General features: G+C 42.1%; 1 protein-coding gene across 1 annotated transcript; it reads left to right on the top strand.

Moving 5' to 3' along the window:
- The first annotated feature begins 475 nt into the window (after positions 1 to 475).
- LOC109072718 (R3H domain-containing protein 1-like) lies at positions 476 to 26,302 on the top strand. Its single transcript, XM_042764473.1, has 27 exons — positions 476 to 683; positions 2,814 to 2,956; positions 4,275 to 4,452; positions 6,902 to 6,937; positions 7,255 to 7,347; positions 8,054 to 8,189; positions 9,428 to 9,506; positions 9,713 to 9,772; positions 10,539 to 10,679; positions 10,883 to 10,991; positions 11,081 to 11,173; positions 11,251 to 11,279; positions 11,749 to 11,802; positions 11,886 to 12,103; positions 13,252 to 13,479; positions 14,897 to 15,027; positions 15,259 to 15,318; positions 16,222 to 16,410; positions 17,061 to 17,181; positions 21,376 to 21,512; positions 21,598 to 21,659; positions 21,979 to 22,085; positions 23,723 to 23,892; positions 24,592 to 24,736; positions 24,817 to 24,911; positions 25,090 to 25,161; positions 25,748 to 26,302. Exons 3-27 carry the CDS (start codon positions 4,315 to 4,317, stop codon positions 25,748 to 25,750), a joined length of 2,706 nt encoding a protein of 901 aa, XP_042620407.1. The 5' UTR covers positions 476 to 683; positions 2,814 to 2,956; positions 4,275 to 4,314; the 3' UTR covers positions 25,751 to 26,302.

The raw sequence follows: 26,302 nt of genomic DNA, 5'->3' as shown, positions 1-26,302 counted from the left end.
TTTAATTGATGAACTTTGCAACATTGACACTGAATTGATATGACTATTGTCTTCTGTAGAGCTGCTTTTCAGCTGAGTTTGATTCATAATTGAATGTTATTTTTCTGTTTATTTAATGTTTATTTGTCATGGGACTGTCCGTATGGAAATGAATTGAATTTAATTGACTGTCCGTATGGAAGCGAGCGTCTCAGACGTCGTAGCAATTAGAAGAATTGAATCAGAATGAAAAGCGCCCTGCAATTATTGATTAAACGCACTTGAAGTGGCGCTCGCGTGTGACCCATCTCTGCGCTGCGGGTGTGTTTTTGGGGTTGGGGGTGAAGGTAAACACCCACGTCTCCCCCGACTCCTCGGGCTGGGGCTGTTTGGCTAATGAAGAGCTCAGCTCAGCCAGTGACGTGCCGCGAGCAGAGATGTGTGTTCTGAGTGGCTGAGCGCTGCTGACATCACGCCGGCCAGCCGTTGATTTGCTGCTGTCTCTGAGGCTGCGGCGAGAGTCTCAGACATGGGCTCCGGTGTTTAGGAGCAGACGGAGGAGCTCTCGCTGCAGACCGAGCCACGGAGAGGAGGAGGAAAGGAGGAGGTGGAGGAGGAGGGTGCTTTAGGGAGCGCAGCAGCCTCTGGTACTATGGAAACTAACCCTCTGACCGATGGAAATAATGACCGCTGACATGCGTCAGGTGAGTGCGGACAGGTAACCCCGAGCCCAGCACCGTTCTGAAACTGAAACTGTGCTTAAGGCAGTGTGTTTTGGGTGAAAACGGGGCTGGTTTCAGAGAGTTGAATGTGTGAAGCTCGGATGCGAGATGGATGTGGTGTGTTTGCGATCGGGTGAGATGAGGACATCGTGGGTCACTTCTGCTGAGATTCATGATGTGCTCTAGGAGCCGATTACTGTAATAGATGCTGTGAAGTGCACTCGATCTGCTGACGATTGCTGGGTTGTTGTATCTCACTGAAGTTTGTTCGGGGTGTTTTGCGTGGCGTCTGATCACTCGAGCGTCTTGAGAAATCAGATTCAGAAATGCTTTCGTTTTGCACAATTGTTACTTTCAATTAAAAGTCTGTTTTTGACATGTTTTTGTATTCAGAATATAATTAAAAACTCTGTTAATATCACAAGACTCACCGCTAAATTTGTTTATTTATATAACAATAAAATTTTTTTACTGGAATAATTTTTTTTTTAGGCGGCTGTCAATCATCTGAGCATAATTGACAGAAATAATGACAGTGTTGTGGCACAGATGGGGCTTGTGTTAATATAGACGGCACGGTTATGAAGGAATAAATGCTGATATCGCATGCAATCCAAGAACAGAGATTACTCTTGATGACACGTCTGATATGTGGTTGTTCCTCTCTAGATAAAGCATCTGCTAAATGCATAAATGATTGCAGTGCTACTGCTGTTTAAACTGACTGCTGATTTTTGCTACCGCAATGGTTTTTTTTGAAAATAATTCCCATGTTTGAGTCGTGGGCTAAAAAAGGCAGCATCTGTTTCTCGTGCCGTTTCACAAACGCATGCAGAACAAACAGCTTATTTGTCTGCGCTGACACAATCAATACATGTGCGACAGCAACAGCTCGCTCTCATTTAGATGTAAGGGCTGTAAGTTCAGATTGATAGTGCCATCAAACGGTGTTTTCATTTTCCCAGTCCTCCTGTCAGCAGTTCCCGGCGCGCTCGACCGTGAAGCTCTCGACGTCTCATTCAGACATCGGTTCTGTCTCGCTTCGGTCTATTAGCGCTGAATGTGGATCCTCAGATGCTCTCAAACACCAAACAGACGCTTTACAGGAAAACAAACACACTCTGAGGTTTCCAGACGCTTGTCAGGCTTTATTTCTCTGGTCCTTTATACAATTCAGATTGTTTGAATGATGCAAACATCATCAAATATCATCTAAAAGACAATAGTGTTATTTCATTTGGTGTCAGATGAACCGTTTTTATGTTTGTGCATTTGCATCGTGTGTTGTATTTGTGCACTCTTTGTGCTGGTTTGAAGGTGCTGTCGTATCTGTAAGCGTATGGTGTCTCCAGATCCTGGCATTCATCCCTTTCCTCCTCTTCATCCCCCGTCGAGACTGGACATCCGGCTCGCGTCCGGTGCGCATCAGAACAAGCTGTTTCTCTCCGAATGCTGTTTGAGAGAGGAAAGAGTTTGCAGGATTGATTTGGAGGGATGTTTGCGAGCACTGCATCACTCCCACACGCCACGATTCGACAGCTACCTTGTGCAACATGATTGCTAGAGAGTGTGTGTGTGTGTGTGTGTGTGTGTGTGTGAGACCGATGACAGAACACACACCCCGGGGCTACAGAGCTCATGAATATCAATCAGCCGCGGCCATCAGCCTCTTAATAATGCAGCAGCGGCCACGGCGCGCGTTCAGCTGATAAATGCGCCTCATTGTGAGCGTGGAGTGTGTGTTTAGCTGCGCTCTCCGTTCCACACACGCTTTCATCTCGCGGGAAAAAAGAGGCTGCTTTTCAGAGCGTCCGGCGTGTTGCTTCGCTAAAGGTCAAAGAATAAAACTCGCAGGCTTCTGTCTCGAAGCTGACGTGTAGTTTCAGCTCTCGTTCTCCGTAACAAGCCCCTGGTGACTGTAACCTCGCTTGAGTTCGCGATCAGAGCTGACTTAAGGACCTGTTTTTACCAGAAGCTGTTAGTGTAAAAACCGCTGTATTTTTATTTTCTTTTATTGTATTTATGCAGCACTTGTATATTTTGGCCATGAAAACCGCATGGGTTGCAGACGTCATTAAGAACTGTTTGTGACCGGTCTCTCTGCGTCCGCAGGTTCCTGAAGGACATGAGCGTGTGGGCGGCCCGCGCTGCAGTGATGGGGCTCCGGGGCCGGTGAAGGGGACATGGGCTCATGCGACGACACGCTCCGCAGCGCCACTGAAGCGACGAGGGTTCGGTCTTCAGCAGAACACTGGGTAACGGCTGCCGATGAACGCCTCTTCTGTTTATCCCTTTATGAAAACAACGCTGGTCCTTTTCCTGCATAAAATGACCCTCAGTACTGCAATCAAACAGGCATTCTGACGCTAATATTTGACCTGGTGCTTGTAAAGAAACAAAACTGAAAACGAACTGCACTGGAGAGAAACCTTCATGTGTGTTTTGAATTTTACTTACATGAGATAAACACTGAAAATACTGGATTGAGGCGAGACACAGTTTAATGAATTAATCAGTTCTGAGATTTGTTTTCAGACTAGTGGAAAGAAAACATCAAAATACTAATTTAAGTATTTATTTTATTGCTCTTTATTTATTTGCATCTGTAGATTTAATTTCCAATCCATATCTACAGTTTGTTTTTCTCTTACAAACACCAAACTTTACAGTTTTATTCATATCTGTATTTTTAAGATTTGTTCATATTTCATTCACACAGATTTATACATCATTTTACTCCTAAAAACAGGCTGAAATGTATATTTCTCTGTCTGCTGACAGTATTTTCTGATGTATGTTTAATTAGATGATCCATCACTTGCATGTTTAAATATAACCTTTCAAAAAAAAAATAATTGAAAAAACATTGCAGTTTTTAATTTATTTATTTATTTATTTTCACTCTTCACTTGTGGTGTCTTGCCTTACATGAAAATAAAGATTGATTGCACAGGTGCACAGTGTTGCTTCAAGGCAAGTCCTCAGAACATTTTTAATGAATTTTAAATTTAAAGAAGTTTCCTCTCTAACACATTTTGTTGATGAGTGAAAGATTATTAGAAAGTGCTTTTCTGAGGGCAGGAATGTGTGAATGTCTGCAGTGTGACTGAGAGGAAGGTGAGCTCTCGGATGCGTTCACAGGTTTCTCCAGCGTCTGGGAGAGGTGTCATCGCTCCTGCGTCTCGCGTGTTAGAAATCTCACTCTGCGCTGACGTGTTAATGAAAGTCTGAGATTGGTGTAATTCTCATTAGCTCGCTCGGCTCTTCAGATTCTTGCGTGAGACACTCGGCTCATAATTGTTGGAGGTTAATTGTTTTGGGCAGCGGCGCTCATGTATAGCGTCTCCCGAGAGAACTCGACCGCGTCACACAAGACGTCATGCAGTTTTATATAAGTTTATGCTAATTTAGAGCATTTTGACGGAGGATGATGTGCAGCAGCAAAGAGATTTACAAGTTTAATGATGCACTTCAGAAGCAACTGAATCGGGTGTTTATTTTCACTATTAGTGGCTTCTTTCTAAATGTTTTCATGTTGCAGTCACTTGATAAGATAATTGGCATGTGTTCCAGCTTCCAGGCTCTTGGTCGACGCTCCAGGTAGCCGTGTCTGATGAAGATGTCTGATTCTGTCGGAGAGACTATGAGAGCTCTGGACGAGAACAGCTCGAGCGCAGATGAACGCCAGCTCAACACGTCACAGAGCCAGCAGCACGAGGACAGCTGCAGCAAGGACAGGACTGAGCCGCAGGTAATGATGTCCTGATGGAAGCCGCGCTGCTCTTTCTGCCTTTCAGGTCGAAGCCTAAAGAACAACAGCTCAAAGGCTTAAGAGAGAGAACGAGATGAAAACAGAAGACGGTTGATTTAAAGATAACAGGTTATAATGATTCATGTATTTAACGCAGCGTCTGGTCCAGACTGTCCGTCATCTCACACTGATGATCATGATGCTGGACGACGTGATGAAGTCTATTAGAATGCAGTTATATGAGCCTAACATTCAAGATATGAGCACAAAACATAAATCACCCTCTAATATTCATATCATATGATATAGTTTAGTGATATCACACCAGCAAGAGTGCTGCTTTTCCCCAAAATCTGCACGACTGCAAATGAGATTCATTTATACAACAGTTCAATAAACAAGAAGTTCATATTGTGTGACACAATATCATCAATTTTGATCAATTTCACAAAAAAATAGTTCAAAGGTATAGCAGAACGGTTGAGAATCTCTGATTCGTTACTGAACGAATCCACAGTTTTGAACAAATTGAGTGAGTCAATGAATCAGTGACTCACTCATGAAGAGCCATTACAGCTTTGTTTCTGAATGAATCAGCAGTTTGAACTAACTGGTTGAATGAATGATTCAGTGACTCGCTCATGAAGACAGTGACTCGCTGCCACCTGCTGGCGCTTTCAGTTTCATACTTATTTTCATTAAAAAAAGTCAATATTCAAATTCAAGAAACAAAAAACATGTAACACAGTAATGATTTAAATGATCTTTTGAGGGGTTATTTCTCAGCACAAGTTGATGTGCAATTTATTAGATTATTCAGCTCATCGTGTAATTAATTTGATTAAAATATTAATAGTGTGACAGCTCTACTAATAATATTATTTTACATGGAGCACATGCTGCTCGCGCGCTGCTGTTCTGTGGCCGTCTTTAATAAACACATAAATATTTATGAAAATATATAACGGCAGCAGTTCAGCTGTGTAATTATTGATCTGTTTTAAATTGATCGTGAACCCCCTGCAGGCCTTTTGGAGCGATGACCTGCACGCTGTATTGATCGCTGTAGCACACTCGGTCCTTCAGAAGCGTTTGTGTCTTTGTTTGTACGGAGAGCAAGGGACGGCAAAACAAATCTTCAGCGATGGTTCTGCTTTAACGCAGCCAGTCAATCGTGTGTAAGTGTGTTGTGAGGAGCGGCGGACACGGATGCTGAAGGTTGCGCCGCTGCGTCTCGATTTGACACATTCCTCTGTTTCTGTCTGATATGGAGACGTTTCCTCCGTCGAGCCTCTCGTCCCTGAGAAACACTGGTGGAAGAGAGAGCGGATGTGTGAGCCATCTGTCTGTCTCCTCCGTCGCAGCTCTGCCTGTGTGTTACAGACTCTTCCAGCATCGGCTGTCATTGAGGATCCGTGGCCTCCTGCCAGATTCAGCCTCTCGGGGAATACAGGATGTTCAATAGCCAATTAAAGCTGAATAACCATCCGCCGTTATTCAGTAAAAGACAACCTGTGCTTATTAACAATCAGCCTCGTCTGCCTGCTGAGACTGAGAGAACAACTGAGACAAAAGACACGACAACAAATGATGTACTGAGTCACTGTGTGTGTGTGTGTGTGTGTGTAAATGTGTGTGTGTATTTTAAGTAGTTTTTTTAAGTGTTTTATGTAGAGAATTTGTTCAAAAATATTCAGTTTTATTGTATATAATATTTTTTCAGTGTATTAAGTATTGTTCAGTGATTTATGCAGTGATCACAAAACATACATTCGATATTTTAATTAATATATTGATGTAATAAAAAGTTTTTTTTGTTCAGTTTAAGTATCATTTTAATAAAACTAGTTTTTTCAGATTTCTAAGTATGATTTTTAATAGTTTAAGTATCATTCAGAGTGATTGTGTGATGGGTTTTCTTCCTGATGGATCATATTTCTATTATATTAGCAGAAACCTCTAGTGTATCCTGAAGAAACGTTTGACGATCGTGACACTCTTTGTTCTCACGTCTAATGAAAGAAGATTGCGGCTGTAATTCTAATAATGCCTTTGATTGACACTCCTGCTTTATTAATCTAATCGGTGTCAAAGATATTTGACTGAACGGTTTTCATAAATCACAGAGCTGGTTTAGTGTCAAATATGTATTTGTTTTAAGCCACTTTTTCAATATTCCTGCCCTTGAATTTAGAAGCAGAACTCAATTTCGTCTTAGTGAAAACACAGTATATGGAGGAGAAGATCAGCTGGTTCACTCGTGGTGTTTAATGATCTGTTCAGCTGCACACGGTGCAGGAAAAGCAGATGTTTTCCTCTAAGTGGTTTGGATGTACAGTATGTGGTCTTTTCTCTCACGCAGAGCTGAGCTCTCTGCAGTTTGTGATTCAGAAACATGAAGTTCGGTGAGACTGACCTGCTTCCTTTTGTCTCATTGCTCACCGTACAGCGGCAAACACCCGGACCAGGTGCTAAAAGACCCAAGGTACAGCGGCATGAGCTCTTCAGTGTTCGCCTGCTCCGTCTCCTCCCAGAACTCTTTGCAGTGGGCGGCTTGTGTGTTATCAGCAGTTCGGTGTCGTCATGATGTGGTTCAGTTCTGCATGCTGCTCATTTTTCGTTTAGTATCACACACTTGTACGATCCACCGGCATCTTGTGATCCAGGACCCGTGTTTGTTATGTTTGCATGGGATTTTGTTCTTTCATCCCTGTGTTCAGGGTCTGGTTGTGCCATGCGCTCATGTACGTGTGCTTGTGAAAGTCAGAGACTCTGTGTAACTTCGTTCATGCTCTTCTCCAGTCGAACGCAAAGGTAAAGTTAGTTCGGAGCCTGGCCATTTGTGAAGAACCCTGTCCTTCCACGATAACCACACAACTGCCTCAAGATCAGCAGGTAAACGTGCTCTAGATCTCCAGACACACTCATGAGGCGCTGCTCGACTCGGTGAAGTGATTTCAGTGACATGTTCAGTGGAATATTATGAGTACAGTCAGCAGATGATGCTGTCTCAGTCGTACTGATTGTTTTGTCCTGCTGTGACTATTTCTTTTGCATCATAGTAATATCTTAATATTATATAGTTATTTAAGGTAAATTGAGCTGCATAATAAATCCAGTGACGTGAAAGTGCACACAAGTTGTGATGGGGGCAGATGAACCGTCTTCTGATTGGCTGGTTTTTATTGTTTACGACATATTATGCAGCGTTTTAGCTTCCAGTGTGGAAGAGTTTTTGGACACAAAGGAAATGTAAATGTGGGTGTTCTGATAGTTTCCGGTCTTGGTTATGCTGATTTTCTCTATCCTTAATAACAGAATAAGGCCTGATTATTTTCTCTCGGAGGGTCAAACAAATCTTGATTATCTAAAATGGTGTAATTTTTCTCTCTCTTCCTCACTCTAAGAAATACTATTTTGAAACCGCAGTTAACTTATTATTAATTGAAGTTATTTAATCTCAGTTGCATTATGGGTGGTTTTATTAATAATATGATTGAGTTAGCATAAACACATTAAAATCTAGTTGAAGTGTATATTTTCATTGAAATGTTGGCTTACTGTCAAGCTCCATTAGTGTTGTGTTGGTTTTTAACCGCAGGATGGAGATCATATTAGACTCTTGCAGACGTTTGACAAAGAAGAATCTCCTCTTACTGCAGACGAGGATGATGCAGACAGAAGTGCCAACAAGCTGGAGAAACTGGAGAAAATGCCACGCAAGATGCTGTCCAGAGGTGAGCTGGGATAGGCTGGGTTGAGTTGTTTAGTTTAGTTGGGTTGAACTGGGTTGGGTTTGGTTGGGTTGGGTTTGGATGAGTTAAGTTGAGCTAGGTTGGGGTTGAGTTGATCTGGGTTGGGTTTAGTTGGGTTTAGTTGGGTTGAACTGGGTTGGGTTTGGTTGAGTTTAACTGGGTTTAGTTGGGTTGGCTTTGGATGAGTTAAGTTGAGCTAGGGTTGGGGTTGAGTTGAGCTGGGTTGGGTTTAGTTGGGTTTAGTTGAGTCGATTTGAGTTGAGCTGGGTTGGGTTTGGTTGAGTTTAACTGGGTTTGGTTGGGTTGGCTTTGGATGAGTTAAGTTGAGCTAGGGTTGGGGTTGAGTTGAGCTGGGTTGGGTTTAGTTGGGTTTAGTTGAGTTGGGTTGAGCTAGGGTTGGGTTTGGTTGAGTTTAGATGGGTTTGGTTGGGTTGAGTTTGGATGAGTTAAATTGAGCTAGGGTTGGGGTTGAGTTGAGCTGGGTTGGGTTTAGTTGGGTTTACTTGAGTTGGTTTGAGTTGAGCTGGGTTGGTTTTGAGTCGGGTTTAGTTGAGTTGGGTTGAGCTAGGGTTGGGTTTGGTTGAGTTTAGATGGGTTTGGTTGGGTTGAGTTTGGATGAGTTAAATTGAGCTGGGTTGAGTTGAGTTGGGTTGGGTTTGAGTTGGGTTAAGTTGGGTTGAGTTGAGTTGAGTTGGTTTTAGTTAGTTTGGGTTGAGTTGAGCTGGGCTGGGTTGGGTTTGAGTTGAGTTGGTTTTCAGTTAGTTTGGGTTGAGTTGAGCTGGGTTGGATTTGAGTTAAGTTGGGTTGAGCTGGGTTGGGTTTGAGTTGAGTTGGGTTTAGTTTGTTTGGGTTGAGCTGAGATGAGCTGGGCTGGGCTGGGTTGGGTTTGAGTTGGGTTTAATTTGGGTTGAGCTGGGTTGGATTTGAGTTGGTTTTAGTTAGTTTGGGTTGAGTTGAGCTGGTTTGTGTTGGGTTTAGTTAGTTTGGGTTGAGTTGAGCTGGTTTGAGTTGGTTTTAGTTAGTTTGGGTTGAGTTGAGCTGGTTTGAGTTGGGTTGAGTTGGTTTGAGTTGAGTTGGGTTGGGTTTGAGTTGGCTTTAGTTGAGTTGGTTTGGGTTTGAGTTGGTTTTAGTTAGTTTGGGTTAAGTTGGGTTGAGCTGAGTTGTGTGCGGATGTTTCAGGGGCTATGAAAGCACACACGTGTGTTGTCCTGTCTGTGCAGATTCCAGTCAGGAATACAAGGACTCCACTGGCATCGACCTGCACGGGTTCCTGGTGAACACACTGAAGAACAACCCCAGGTGACACGCTTGACCTCAACCAAACCCTCATATCTCATTTGACCTCCAGAGATGGACATGCATCCCATTGTGGAAATTCCTGGTTATATTAGTACTGTTAGTCTGTAATGATTACTGTTGGTAGGATTTGTGTATTGAATCATTATGAATTGAACGGAGCAGTAGATTCTGTGAAGCGATGGCTAACTGCAGTCGTTCGTCTTCAGGGACCGAATGATGCTGCTGCAGCTGGAGCAGGACATCCTCGACTTCATCAGTACTAACGAGTAAGTCCTTCATCGTAGCTCCGTGTCATCCTCATAATATCCATTTTACTTTTTCCAACTTACGTTTTGTATATTTTAGATTTTCTGGATTAATTTTTTTTCTGTTTACATTTTTCTGGATTCCATTTTAATTTGATTTTAACTCAAATTTAATTTTAGTAATCAAAAAGCACATCTAAGTAATTGAGATAATGAAACCTATACAATTTAACAGCAATTTATTAAGTTTTAACAAAAACAAAATACATTATTCCCCCCCCCCCAAATTCCATGTTAATATTTCCAGATTTGGTTTTAATGGTTTGTTTATATTTTAACTGTCATGTCTTTAAAAGGTATGTCTAATTAATTGAAATTATAAAACTAATACAATTTATTAAATGTTTAACAAAAATTACATTTTAGAGTTTTTTTCCAATTTCCATTTTTTCCATTTTAATGGTTTAATAAAATGTGTAATAATCAAAAGGCATGTATAGTTAATTGAAATATAACTTATACAATTTAACAACAATTTATTAAAAATTTTAACAAAAATTACATATTAAGGCCATATGAAATTAATTTAATTTTTTTCCTGAAATCCATTTAATTTTCCCAAATCCCCCCCCCACACACTTTAATATTTCTGGATTCAGTTTTAATAGTTTGTTTAATTTTCAATGCACAAAGGCATGTCTAATCAATTGAATGCATAAACCTAACAGTTTAATGATTGTGAACACATTTAAATGGTGAGTTTGTGATGTGTTTTTGGTTTGTTCAGGAGTCAGAGGAGGAAGTTTCCGCCCATGACCTCCTATCACCGAATGCTCCTGCACAGAGTCGCTGCTTACTTCGGCTTAGACCACAACGTGGACCAGACCGGCAAATGTGTCATCGTCAACAAAACCAGCAATACACGAATGTGAGTGTCCTCCGCATGCTAGCGTTCAGCGTGAGACCCCTGAAAACAAAACGCTTTGCATTTGATCCCTTTGAAATGAGTTTTGCAGGAGAAGCGTAATTATGAGGGATTTGCGTCGGGCTCGCGGGGATCGTGTTTGTGTGACGGCTGTGAACTTCTCCTGCAGCGTTTCTCACTTTGATTCTCTCTCCGTTCGTGTGCAGACCAGATCAGAAGTTTTCAGAACACATCAAAGACGTCAAGATGGATGATTTCCAGAAGCGCTACATCTTAAAAAGGGACAACTCCAGCGTCGACAAAGACGACAGTGTGGTAGGTGGAGATCTGCTAATGAAGCGAGATCAAACCAGCCATTAGCTCGCAGAGTAACGGCGTGATGTGATGTGATACTGCTGTTTCAGATGCGCATGAAACTAAAGGAGGACAGGAGGAGCAAGTCCATCGAGGAGCGAGAGGAGGAGTATCAGAGAGCAAGAGAGAGGATCTTCGCTGATGTGAGAGACGCTACAGCTACATCATCATGTGCTTATGGCTCTCTGACATGAAAATAAACACTGCATCTCTTTTCTAGGGTTTAGACACCTTCCCGCTGGATAAAAGGTGAGTGTCAGAAGTCAAGTCACATTTATTTCTATTGCGCTTTATACAATGCTGATCGTTTCAAAGCAGCTTCTCAGAGATAAACAGGAAAATAACAGAATCAGTGAGAATCAAACTTCATCAGATATGAGACCAATTAAAATTCTAGCTCTAAAAAGACAATAATGTTGCTCCAATCAGTTCAAACAGCGAAGCATGATGTCAAGGTCATGGGTTCGAATCTCAGGGAATGCATGAACCGAAAAAGTGTAAGTTGCTTTGGATGAAAGCTTCTGCTAAATGCATAAATGTTTAGTGAGGGTTGTTTTCATGCACTAAACTGGTGCAGATCAACATGTTAGTAACACCAAGGTTGTGGGTTCAATTCCCTGTGAACGCATGAACTGATAATATGTGCACCTTGAATTCGATGAATTGCATAAAAGCATCAGCCAGATATGCATAAATGTAATAAGCGACATGTTTCCAGGATTCAGGAGGACGAGGTGTGTAACAGCATCCAGCAGAGACGGCAGATCTTCAGGTGATTGTGAGCGTCCCTCGTGTCTGATGACTTCAGGTGTGTTGAAGCTGTTCCTCTAAAGCTGTCTGGTGTTCCTGGTGCAGGCTGAAGGACAGTCGGTCGGGGAACAGCCTCCAAAGCAGCTCAGAGAACGAGGCCCAGTATTCAGAGCCGCGGCCGTGGAGCAGCACTGATTCAGACAGCTCCAACCTCAACCTGAAGCCCACCGTGACCAAAGCCAGCAGCTTCAGCGGCATCCCGGTCCTGACCCGCGGAGACAGCTCCAGCAGCAGCAGGAGCGCGGGACGCCTCTCAAACACAGGTGAGGGACGCACGGACCGATTCAGTGATGATTGTTCACACTCTCCCTCTGCTTTTCTTCTCATACAGTCTTATGTTCTTGCAATAACAGCATGTTTTATGAAGTGACTCATCTGTGCCTCACTGCATGCTCTGATATTCACACTCTTTTCTTAACGCTATTTGTTCAGTCCTCTGAATTCATTGGTGATCGTTTATACACTAACCTTTAAAGGTTTTGGCTTGGTAAGATTTTATTCAGCTAGGGTGCATAAAAAACATCGAAATACAGTAAAAACTATAATTTTGTGTAAAATCCTTTTTTTTTTTTTTTTTTGACAATATGATACACTACTATTTAAAATTTTAGGATCAGTACCAGAAAAAAACACGCTTTAATTCAAAAAGTTTGATTAAAAAATGATGAAAAGTGCCTGTAAATACGTTTATAATGTTACAAAAGATTTTTATTTCAAATAAATGCTGTTCTTTTCAACTTTCTGTTCATCTGTGAATCCTGAAAAATAAAATGTATCACAGTTTCCACAAAAATATTGTGCAGCACAACTGTGTTCAACATTGATAATAATCAGAGATGTTTCTTGAGCAGCAAATCATCATATTAGAATGATTTCTGAAGATCATGTGACACTGAAGACTGGAGTAATGATGCTGAAAATACAGCTGCACATCACAGAAATACATTACACTTTAACAGAGATTCACAGAGTTTTAAATTGTAATTGTTACTGTATTTTTAATCAAATAAATGCAGCTTTGGTGAGCAGAAGAGACTTCTTTGATACGATCACAAAAATGACCGTCCTCCTCCAGAATGACCTTTTACACACAAACTCATTTAGTGTTTTAATTTCAAAGAGAGAAAAAACATTCCACATTTGAGAGAAACACACAAATAGTGAAATGAAGCGAGACACTTATAAAAAATTAATTAACATGTCGTTCTCAGCTAATACAGTTATTCTCTTCTGCCATTGCGTCGGTTATTGTGTTATTTAGTTGTGTAATTGTTTTGTTCTTCTTTTTGGTATTCGTCTGACCTTCCATATTCTGGAGTGTTTTAATAACTGCGGTACGATCCCCAATGAATCTCCATTATCCGCTGCTCTTCCCCTCTGTCTGTGCGTTAATGCCGTTATTCCTCTCTAGGTTCCGACTCTTGTAGTAGCGTAGGTTCGTCCACGGGGTCGCTCTCTCGATCCCAGCCTCCTCCGGCCGCCGCGGCTCTAGCGCAGCCTATGGCCTTCCCCGCTGTCAGCGCTAGCAGCGGCGTCTCCTATGAGCCGCCAGCGTCCACGGCTAGCGCTAGCTACTATCTGCTTCCGCTGGAAGCCGCGGGGATACCGGCCGGAAGTATCCTGGTCAACCCGCACACAGGTTGGTAAACGCTACAGCTGATTTCTCTCGCATGCATGACGTCATTAACCCTAACCCTGATCTTAACCCTGCGTCGCTCAGACTGACACTCCAGCTGTATGATGGGATGTTACGCTACATTATTTCACCACAGGTTTTACTGGAAGTCTCTTCTTGATAGTGAAATCGAATAATAAATGATGTGTTAAGGGCCGCTCACACTGAATGCCACCTCCACCATGTTGCCTTCAAATAAAACCGTTGCCATGCCGACTTGCCCCGCCTCCAGGGTCTTCTGATTGGTCCACTGTTTTGGAATTGACATTTGTTCGTGTGCAAGACTCTGCAAAAGACGTGAATCGGTGGGCGGGGCTAAACGGGCAGCGCTGTAGAATCGGTGGGCGGGGCTAAACGGGCAGCGCTGTAGAATCGGTGGGCGGGGCTAAACGGGCAGCGCTGTAGGAATCGGTGGGGGGGCTCCTCCAAAGCGCTGTAGAATCGGTGGGCGGGGCTAAACGGGCAGCGCTGTAGAATCGGTGGGCGGGGCTAAACGGGCAGGCAGCATGGCTGTGTAATTGCTTATTGACCTCTTTTAAGGACTTTGCAAAAGGGAAATTTGTCTTCTGTCGAGGCCTTAGAGCTCAGTGAGGGTGTTTGTAAGACTAAATGGTATCATGTGCTTCGTTTGTAATAATTTACAGGTTTATATTTAGACTCCCTCTCAGATTTGACCTCATTTAGACCACTGTTCGTAATCTAGTTCTGCTCATCTTTCTCAGTGTGAACAGATGAGCCAGTGCTGGACATGAGCATCAAGTCAACTTCATCTCAAAGAGGCTTAACAGAAAATCAGAATGTTAATGTTTATAATACCTTAATATATTCGTGCTTTATAGGCGCATTTAGCGGATTAGAGCTGTGTGATCATATATTTCACATTTTGCAACAATGTAAACAATCACGCAGTTGGGATTAGCTGTATATTGTGGAGTGATGCTTCACAGAAATGACGGTTTGCTACATACCTCAGACGACTTAACATAAAATTGCTTCTATTATCTTTTTTTTCATTAAATAATAGTTTCCTGAACAAATTGCACCTAAGACAGTTTTTACATTAACTTCTAAATTTAATTATAAAACCGTGTTTCTACTCCAGTTTCTGGTTGAAATGTTTACTTCGAATACAAGTGCTGTTGTGCACAGAGTGTCTGAGAGTGTGTGTGTGAGTGTGTGTGTGTGTAAAAGAGAGAGTGAGTGTGTGTGTGTTTGTTAGAGTGAGTGTGTGTGTGTGTGTGTGAGTGTCTGTGAGTGCATGTGTCTGAGAGTGTGTGTGAGTGCATGTCTTTGTGAGTGAGTGTGTGCGTGTGGTTGTGTGTGTGTGTATCCGCTCTGTTAGGAGCCTCTACTGATCTACAGTCCTCTTGACTGATCTCAGGTCAGCCGTTCCTGAACCCAGATGGCAGTGCTGTCGTCTACAGTCCCAGCATGACCTCACAGGCCTCCAGATGTCAATCATCCGTAGCTCCGCCTCCAGCCGCTCAGCCCACCAATCACGTCATGGCACAGGTGAGTTTAGTGGCTCTGATGTCACTGGTCTGTAAGTCAGGTGTGATGCATTATTTAAGGACAGATGAATCTTCCAGCGCTATTCTGAATTAATCAGTGACATGTTCTTCTGATGACAGTAGAGGATGATGGGAAATTAATTTGAGTTCATGTTGTGCTGTAAACTAACACCACCTTTTTCCATCCTGTACATCTGGAACTAAATCCATTTCCTTCCTGCTCTGTCTTCAGCCTCTCTGGTCTGTCCAGCACGCGCCGCTGTCTTACCCACCGGTCCAGCCGTTCACTGTGGTACCTACAGCTCTCTCCTGCTACTTCCTGTCTCTCTCTGTTCACTTCCTGTCCCGTCACTCTGTTGTGTTTCTGTGTGCTTTACCCTGTGCGTCTCCTTTGAGTAGTCGAGAGTTTCTCATCATTTGGACTCCCTCATCGTTCACTCAATCCCACAATCCCCTGCTCAAGCCTCCCGCTCGTGTCCCACAGAGCACAGATTCCTTTTATGTCAGCCGAACCTCTTTTAGATAAAGTGTTTATGTCAGTATTTCAATAATTAACACGTTTGCATGTTCACGGTGGTCACATGACATGCAGCTAAACAAATAAAATGTATATATATATTTTTTTTTAATGTAACATTTTTATGATTTACTAATAACTAGTCTTTTGAAACCCCAGTCTGGGAAACACTGTGTGCTATTACTTTTGTATTATTTTTTTATATCTACATTATACTGATGTGAGTTGGTTGTCAGTTGATGTTTTTTTCATTAACTACTGTTATAACAATTTGTTTCTTTTAAAATGCACTGACCTAGCTATAGATGCTGGTATGGCAATTAAAATAAATAAACAAGTACACTGCAGGGACGCAGTAGGTTGGGTATTTTAGGAAGCGTGTTCAAACCCATCAGGACTCACTGGGACGCACATCATGTGCTCTGATAACCTCTTTTTCTTGACCTCCCTCAGCCAGTAAACATCCCTTAATGACTAATTAAAAGAGTGGGAGATGCTTTGAATAATTAATGCAGGAGCAGAGACTGGAATTAATATTTAATGAATAGAAAAGAGCCTGGTCTCTTCCCATGTCTACTGTAATCCACACAGACTGATAGGAGCACATCTCACTGTAGTTCTGTATGTTTACTCTGTGTTCATGTATTCAGAGCGCTGCAGTGTGAGCTCTTCTCTCAGCAGGACAATCTGAGCGCTCAGTTCGGTCACATGATGCTGGTCCAGCAGGCCTCGGGGGACGGCCGTGACGCTCATGCAGTCGTTTATCCGCCGCTGCATCAGACCGGATACGTGATGTCCTCGCCGGGACAGACTGTGGCCAGCCCCTCTTTTCCTGCGGTCAGCCAGCAGCAGCAGCAGCAGCAGCAGGTGTGAGACGCATCACATTCTTCACACACATGGGGTCTGTCCCGAAACATTTGCACTCCAACACTTGTCTGTTTACGTGACGTACTTGATCTAAGTGTTCACGAGGGCATGAAGAGCGCGAGTGTGTGTAGAACATCTGATTATAACTGATTAGACACAATACAGACCGATTCAAAGCAGCTTCACAGTAATTAACAGAACAATAACAGAGTTAATGTTGCAAATTTCATGAATTATGAAACAAACTCGATATTAGCGGTAAAGCTGCTCTGAATTCAAATCTAATTGTGGTGCTTCTAATTAGCTGTTACACAGCAGTTGCATACATTTTAAAAAATGCACACACTTCTGGACCAATGCAATGTGCAACAGTTAATATTTTACTCCCAAATTATTTAGTTTAACCTTCACTGAAAGGTTTTCCTCAGTGTTTCAGAGTTTCTGGTTCCTGAGCGTGATGTTGAGCACTATATTAGTGATGCTGTGTGTTCAGTGTGTGTTAACGGCTCTGAGGCGTGTCATTATTCAGACTTACAGCGGTCAGCTCTTGGTATGGGCCCTGGTCCCTCAGAGATCCCACACTGCAGCTGTGTTGAGTTCAGTGATTGTAGTCCGTCGCTGGAGTTCACCGTGTGTTGTTCTCGTCACAGATGCCGGCGTGTTACTGTTCGCCCGGTCAGTTCCCGGTGTGTGGACAGCAGTACCTGCCCGTGGGTTCAGTGCCCTACAGCGGTCAGAGTCAGATGCCTCCCGCAGCCACGCAGCAGCCAGGTACATCACTGCACACACACGAGAGAGAACACTACCGCTAAACAGCAGACAGCACTCTATATATTACAGTCCTTTTAACCCTCTGCTCTTCACTCATTTTTGACCGGAAAAGGTTTTGGGTTTGGTTTTATTTTTATTTTTATTTATTTTTATTTTTTTTACATCAACCTTTGTGAAGGTTTTGGCACTTGCCTTGTGAACACACACACACACACACACACACACACACACACACACACTCACACTCACACTCACACACACACTCACACACACACACACACACACACACAAAACAGAACGTCATGGACATGATTCAAAAAAGGTTAAATGGTCCTGAAAAGAAAATAGTCACACTTGTGCTGTTAGCAGTCAAAAATGAGTGCATTGGAAACTAATTTTTCATCTAGTGGAAACGTTTGGTACTGCAGCCAAATGAAATCTCACTGAAAGCTCATTTTTTATTATATCTCATTCTAATTCAGAACGCCGCTTTTTAGATTTATGGCTTTGATTTTCATGTAGTTTGAGTAAAACATGTTTTGGAAAATAATACAATCATAAAATTTAAAAATTTAATTTTTGTGCATTTTTCATAATAATAAAAAAAAACAATCAAGATTTATCAGTTTAAGCTGGAAATTTTATTTTCAGGTCTCTGCTCAAAAAGTGATTAAAGAGTGATAAATGGATCATAGCCATTACATAAATATAATTTAGTACCATAAAAAAACATAAAAATGAAAAATATTGAGTCAAACTAAATATAGTACATTCATTTCATTGAAATAAAAGAGAAGTTTCCACAGTTCTGTGTATTTGGGCTTTAGTCTCAGTAGTGAGCTTCTCCTGGTTCATACCACCATCTCACTGGATTACTGCAAGATTTGAAACGTGAATGTTTGGGAATCTAGAAGTGACGGATTCTAAGTCAAGTCACTTTTATTTCTACAGCGCTTTCTGAAATACAGATTGTGTCAGAGCAGCTTTACAGTGTCAAACAGGACAAACATGTGCTGATAATGATTCATCATCCAGCTCAGTTCTGGGAGAACCCAGACTCAGTCAGGGGCCAGTTCTCCTCTGACCGGACCAAACCAGCATGATGTGGTTTAATTCTGCACTGCAGCATGGGTCAGATTGAGCAGAGACCGTTATCAGCACAGTGAGATCAGCACTCTCGGTGTGCTTGTTGTTTGGTGGTTCTCTCTTGTTGTGCTTGTTGTCTTGGTGGTTATATACTGTGATGCACACACAGACACACACACACACACACACACACACACGGTGATTGTTTCAGGAAACGAGGCAGCACCGCGGGGCAGGAGATCGCAGCTCGGAGCTAATTACAGTGACGCAGGTGTTCGGCCCTTTGACACACACAATACAGGTTTTGTTTTGGCCGTATTGTTCTCTTCTGAGACCTGCGCAGCGACAGATGTTAGACTGCATTGAACTGAAGAAGCTTTTCATGAAGCAGTGAATATCTGCGAGTGCAGGCGAGGCGTGGGAGCTGCTGATGGGAACGGGACAGACGCGGGTGTTTGTCGGAGCGGCTGGATTCGGGGCCGAGGCACTGTCTGAGACGCCCTACGATTCTCACAGTGAACCGGTCTCTTTTCCAGCCCCTCACTCGTCCTCCAACACTCGTCTCTGCAGGATCACACAACATTAACCCTTCAGTGTCTGTGCCGTTTGAATGTTGAACTCTTTTCTCTTTTTTGGGTCAGTTACTGGCAGATTGTGGTACGTCTGTAGTACTTATTTTTAAAGAAGTCTCTTCTGCTCACCAAACCTGCTTTTATTCAATCAAAAACACTGTAAAAACAGTGAAATATTATTCTAATGTAAAACAGCTGTTTTCTCTGTGAATCTCTGTTAAAGTGTAATGTATTTCTGTGATGTGCAGCTGTATTTTCAGCATCATTACTCCAGTCTTCAGTGTCACATGATCTTCAGAAATCATTCTAATATGATGATTTGCTGCTCAAGAAACATTTCTGATTATTATCAATGTTGAACACAGTTGTGATGCACAATATTTTTGTGGAAACTGTGATACATTTTATTTTTCAGGATTCACAGATGAACAGAAAGTTCAAAAGAACAGCATTTATTTGAAATAGAAATATTTTGTAACATTATAAATGTCTTTCCTGTTGCTTTTGATCAGTTTAATGCGTCCTTGATGTATAAAAGTATATATATACATTTTAAATCTTACTGTCTCCCCAAACTTTTTAATGGTTGAGTATCACAGTTTCCAAAAAAAAGTAGTAATATTTTAGAATATTATTTTTATTTACTGTATTTTTGATCAAATAAATATTGGTAAACATAAGAGACTTCTAAAAACATTTAAAATGTTTAATCTAAAAATGTTTTAAATATTAAATAAGCATGTGGTAATGTCTGTTTGTATAATATGGTAAATAAAAGCTGCTCGTCTTATTTGATTTTCTATAACTGGATCTTGAAAACATCACACGATCACATCATTCATATCAAACGCATCCGTGTAAAACCGCTTAGTCTGAAGTTACAGATTTACACACTTCAGATCTGACCTCTGCTGGGTTTCATGTAATGAGCTCATTTCTAATAAAAATACACAGATGTGAATAACCTGTATTTCTACATTTTATTTTCATCTTACTGGAGCATGTTGGAATAATGTCTGCATGCTGTGTGTAGAGCTGGAACGAACCCCTTCAGATGTTCCTGACTCCAGTGTTCTCTTCCCGCTCGCTCAGCTGGACTGTTAATATGACATTCCCATCATGCTCTGCTCCTCAGTGGAGGTGAGAGAAAAGAGCTAAAAATAGCGTGCGTTCGCCGTCTCCTCGCCGCGGGCCGTCCGTTTCCTTTGTCCCGCTTCTGTGCTCATCTGGGTTAAATTGATTGCCGTCCCTTTGGCCAAAGCCAGCAGAGATGGGAAGGTCCCACAGAGCAGCTCCTCTGCGGAGAGTGTGTTTGATAGCATCCCTCGATAACCTTGACACCAATGCAGATGACCCTGCTCATGATGGGCCCTTCCCTGCACCTGCTGTTCTCACGCTGACACAGACGAGACCTCGCAGACGAGACCTCGCAGACGAGACCTCGCAGACGAGACCTCGCAGACGAGACCTCGCAGCCGTGGCGTAAGCTGCTGTATAATGAGGCAGGTTTGACGCCGCTGCTTTGCTGAGATCAGCAGTGGTGTAAAGCCTTCAGCTGGTGAGGGCTTCATTAGCTCTACGTGATGAGATGAATCTGCAAACGTGCATCAGGTCCAGCTGCTCCGCAGTCCAGAGCTGATCTAAATATCTGAATAACCCTCATAATGCATTCAGAATCTGGATATTATTTTCACATTCCTGCTCCGTTTAGGATCCGAAGAAGTGTTATGTATTTCAAATAAAACCATATTGTATCTGATCAGCAAGATCTCGATGAGTGAATGTTACCATGATATTACTGCATTTACACCTTTTTTGTTGAAGAAATATTAATAAATTGAGATATTATTTGAAATTTTAAATTAGACAAAAAAACTTAAACTATGATACAAAATATATTTATTTTTGTCAATATTGATTAGAAATTTTATTGGAATATATAATTGTATGAAATTTATAGGAACCAGAATATTAATCCCATTGGAATAAATGGAATTTAATTACATTTCTTTGAATTTATAGCTCATGTTCAGATTTTATGAAACATACATATTTATTTCTAACACAACAACATTAATATGACTCTGAAAGGTTTTCAAACTGAATTCATTTTACTTGCATGAACTTTACATTTAAACAACAACAAAAAAATTTCATGCTGTAGTGGTTCATCAAACATATTCATATTCATCAACAAAATTCAGTCCCAAAAGTGTGAGAGATGAGGGAAAAAAGTGTTTGTTTTTTTTTGTTCACAGATAATTTTTAAGTCCAAAATAACCCGAACACAGAATTGTAACATCATTTAAAAATATTATATTTCTTAAAATATAATTGTTAAATCTAGGAAACAGAGGTGTGTAAATGAGGCGAGTTTCACTCACTCACTAAAAACTGTTTGTGTTGTGTGTGTAAAGTGGTTTCTTGATTGACGGGGTGTTTTTGTTTCGTCAGTGGACAGTAAACGCTTTACTGGGTTTGTTTCACGTGTTGCTGCTGAAGTTCTCATATCGCCGTGTTTCTGTATGTTCCTCAGGTTACCAAACTGTGATGCCAAATCAGCAGCAGAGCTACCAGAACATGATGCAGCCGCCGCAGAACCAGACACACGGCAGTGTGGGGCATCAGCTGCAAGGCATGATGGTCCAGTATCCGTCAGTGCCATCTTACCAGGTGAGCGCTGCGTTCAGTAGAGCAAGGTGCTGGTGAAGATCAAGCAGTAACCTCGGTGTGTGTGTGTGTATGTTTTGTGTGTCAGGTGAGCGTGCCTCAGCAGGTGTACTACAGCATCGCTCCTCCCAACCAGCAGAACACCAGCAGGTACACACACACACTCACTACAGCATCCACATCATTTATTTGATTTGCTGAAGTATTAGAATTCATTCAGGTCTTCTAGAAACTGTTAGTTGTGCGTGCGCTGATAGGAAGCAGGGCTCTCTCGGGACCGTGACTTTAATAGGCCACGCTCACGATGATTTATAAGAACAGAAATGCAGCTGGTGTGAATATAACATGCACATGCTTCATATGAGGCGCTCACAGAAGGGTGTGCTGATTAAAGCACAGAGCCGCTCCAGCGCGGTGAATACTGAAGATCTGTGTAGCTGACGTGTTGAAGCTGTGTTTGTGTCCTCAGCTGCTCCTCCGTGGGGCTCCTGCCTCCTCCAGGAGCACAGCAGATGCCCTTCCACCGCACCTCGCCCCCCTGCGGCTCGCAACAGATTCCCACGCAGCAGTGCTCAGGTACGGACCGCACCGTGATGTTTCCAGAGTCCCGCTCTTCTGACAGATGGATGATGGGAAATATCACTGAGCTCAAACAAATACTGCTTCGGCCGGTTATCATCTTCATGATCAGAAATGAGAAATCGCCACCTTTATTTTTATAGTGCTTTACACAGTCCAGATTATTTTAAAGAAACTTCACAGTGATGATAATAACAATAACTCTAATCAATTCAATACAGAAGACAATAGTGTCATTATTCACATCAATCCAGTGTTATTTTAGTATCACTGAGACACTATTATAGTGTTTATTCATATTTTCAACATTTTTACTCGTATATTTTGTTTTTGTTGTAGTACTTTTGTTTTATGTCTATTGTTTTCATTTTTATTTTAGTGTTAGTTTTAGTACATCAAGTCAAACAAAATTAAAATGAGAAATGTTGCTATGGCAACTAGCTGAAATATACATTTTTAATTCCATTTAACATTTCAAGTAACGCAAATATTTGTAATTTTTTTAAGGATTTAATTAGAGTTTTATCTCTCTCTAATAACCCTGGTTCATTGTGGGTTTGTAATAAGAGTGTCGGTGTTCATCATAAATCAGTTTTGTCTTCTAGTAGTCAGTCTTCAGAGCTCGGTGAAGACGGTTTTATTGGGTTTGGTGTGTGTGATCGAAGCGTTCGTTCTCTGTTCCTTCAGCTCAGGCGTCACACTGTGTGTGTGTGTGTGTGTGTGTGTGTGTGTGTGTGTGTGTGTGTGTGTTGATCACGAGCCCGCAGCACAGCAGTGACCTTCAGGCTCGTGCCGGTTCCTGCGAGGCAGAAAGGTGCTAATTGAAATGACACTCTCTGCTCCCAGCAATCCCATTACTGAACAGATACGGGTGGTAATTAAAAAGTAATTCCTGGGCTGCTTTGTTCTTCTCTTAAAGAAGGCCTTCACGGCTCCTGTAATTCTCATTGCCGCTGATGTGTCCTCCATTAATGTGAATGGCTTCTCACTGATCGCTCGTCTTTCATAACTAATTAAAAGAGGAGGCTAGAAGGGCTCCTCAAATACTCAAATTAGATTCTGTTCCCCTTCTCAAGCGTCTTGTGGTTTAATTTGATTGGAGGATTAAGCTGTGAGAGAAAGAACGTCCTTGATTCAGTGGCGACACACAAGACGTCTGGATATCAGTCTTCTGCTTCAGTGTTCAGTTAAATCACACCGTCCGTTATATCTCTGTCTACACACACATCATTCATAGACTATCAGTCTTTTCTTCTGTTCTCACTTTTAGTTTTCTTGTCATTTTTATTAGTTTTGTATTAATGTGTATTTTTTTTATATTATTGGTTTTAGTTTAAGTCTTAGTTGTTTTAAATACTTCAAGATCTAACTGAAAATGAGAAACTAGCAGAAGTCTTTTTAAAGAATATTTAATTTAATTCAACACTTTTTTTGTTGTTGTTTTTGTTAACTTGGAGGCATTGTGTAATTGTGTGTGTGTGTGCGTGTCTGTGTGTGTGCGTGTGTGTGTGTGTCTGTGTGCGTGTGTGTGTGTGTGTGTCGGTTTTGATTCCAAGGAAAATTTGTGTGTGTGTGTTTGTTTCTTTTTTTCTGTGTGTGTGTGTGTGTGTGTGTGTGTGTGTGTGTGTGTGCAGGAGCTCCGCCCCCAGCAGCAGGTGGAATGGTGATGATGCACCTGGCGTTACCTGTGTCCCAGCAGCCTCTGTGTAGTTGCTCGGTGCAGTGGAGAAGGTGGAATTGTTTTAGCTGTGTTCAATCAGGCTCATTGATGCCCATCGGATTATTCGGTCTGGAGCCGTCACGAGTGAGAACACTCCAGATTACCTTCAGAATTCACCATTTCTGTGTAAAACAGTTCAGATGTAACACTGAGCTGAAGATCAAAGTCTCAGTATGATCGTTTAAAGGGATAGTTCACCCAAAAAATGAAAATTAGCCCATGATGTACTCACCCTCGGGGCATCCTTCTTTCAGACGAATACAGTCGGGAGTTATAGAATATGTCAATATATTTAACATATTAATGTTAAAGGAATAGTTCACAAAAAATTAACATAAGCTGAAAATGTGTTCATCATTAAACCATTCAAGATTAGGATACGTTTGTTCAGGTTTGTAGAAATGTAGCACTGCATCAGTGTCTCAGCAATGGATGCTCTGCGGTGAATGGGTGCCGTCAGAATGAGAGTCCAAACAGCTGATAAAAACATCACAATAATCCACAGCACTCCAGTCCATCAGTGAACATCTGGAGAAGACAGAAGATGAAACACATCCAGCATTAAGACGTTTTTAACTCAAATACATAGTCTATAATCCATAATAACACTTCCTTTTATCAGCTGTTTGGACTCTCATTCTGACGGCACCCATTCACTGCAGAGCATCCATTGCTGAGACACTGATGCAGTGCTACATTTCTCCAAACCTGATGAAGAAACAAACTCATCCTGATCTGGGATGAACTGAAGCTTCATCGAGATGTTTAACGGTTTGTTCACAGAGCAGTCCTCAGCTGGGAAGCTCGTCCTCCTCTCCGGCCCAGTCTCCCACACCAGCACACCTCAGTAACGTAAAGAACATTCGTCCCAGTCTCAACACTGTTCCCATGATGCCTCACTTTTCCAGATCCTTGGTTTCAGGACAAGGTGAGTCCTCTGGTCCTGTCTGGTGTTTAGTACGGTGTTGAGGTCATCTTGAGGATCCTCAGGTATGTTGTTGTTGTCAGGTGACCTGCGCTACCCTCTGATGGGACAGACGCTTCAGTACAGCCCTCAGATCCGCCCCCCGTTACTTCAAGCCCCGCCCATGGTGTCCAGTCAGGTGAGCCCACCAATCACATTCCAGATCACATTAACATGCTAATTCAGAAGAGTACCATGCCATTATTAGCCACTTCAGCCGGCATGTGAATATATATAATCCAGACTGCTCCTCAGCACTAGATATAGAGCGTGAGGAGAAGCGATTGTTGAGCTCTCGTGTGTTCGTCCTCTGTTAGGCTCCGGTGGGGATCCGGCCCGCGGGTCGAGGCAGGAAGCCGCAGAGGAGAGCGCTGTCTTCAGATCTCAGTGTAAGTGAAGCAGGTTACTATACAGGCAGCTCTGGTCCTCGAGATCCTGCAGAGTTCAGCTCCAGCCCGATCAGACACACCTGAACCAGCTCCTCAAGCGCTTCAGCATCACTAGAGAGCTACAGGCTGGATGGATGGAAACTCTGCAGGAAGGAGAACAGGAGCTGTCCAGCAGACACACACATCTCCTCCTCAAAGCTGGTCTTGTGTTTGTTAAATAACTCTAGTTATTATTGGCTGGAGAACATTAGTAGCTTTAAGTCATAAGAATTATTCAAATTCTAGTCAGATTCACTGCTGATCAGCTACATCGGTTACACTTCATTTCAAGGTGTCCTTGCTCCAGTGTAATTATACACAAGTACTGAGTAATGTTAATTAACTACACATACTTACTACATGATTAGAGTTTGGTTTAGGGTAGCTTGCATGTAATTCTGCATAATTAATGGTTATTATAATAGTAAGCACATGTAACAAGGACACCTTAAAATGAAGTGTCACCACAACGGGATCATTATGAGTCCGTGTGAGGTATGATCAGTGAATGTCAGACGTGTTCTGAGTGTGTCTGTGTGTCCTGCAGTGACACCTGTCCAGTCCTACACCGTCCTGCTCACGCTCTTCTGACCCACGGCAGGACGCAGCGCTGTTCTCTCTCTCACTGGACAGATGACTGGGACATCTCAAAATACAGCCGGAACTGTGTTCTTCTTTATTTTTTTATCTCTGTTTATTGGTTTGTTAGTTTTTTATTTGAATAATCTGGTGTTTAACACTTTTTCCATTTGGTTTCACATGTGTATTCGGTCTGTCTTCACCAGCCGTCGGCGCTCCGTGTGATGAACGCGCTTCGCCGTCTCGTGACAAACACCACCTGCTTTTTGTAAATAATTTATGAAGTAGCTGTATAATTCAGTTGATTGTTTCCTCTGTGAATTGTGGGATAGACGCCGGTAAGAGCGTCAGCATTTGTTTTTTTGTTTGTTAATTTCTTTGTTTTTAATTGAAGACATCACACTGCACCTCAACGGATCCACGGTCACGTTTTTAATAAGTTCACACACGTCAAGTCAGTTCTTGTTTTTTGGGGTCTTTTAATATTATATTCGTACTGGGAAAAATAAAAAGAGAAGAAACG

The sequence above is a fragment of the Cyprinus carpio genome, chromosome A9, assembly GCF_018340385.1.
Source record: "Cyprinus carpio isolate SPL01 chromosome A9, ASM1834038v1, whole genome shotgun sequence".
Lineage (NCBI taxonomy): Eukaryota > Metazoa > Chordata > Actinopteri > Cypriniformes > Cyprinidae > Cyprinus > Cyprinus carpio.
Note: the sequence above shows the minus strand (reverse complement) of the source record. Positions and strands in the feature narration are given on the sequence as shown.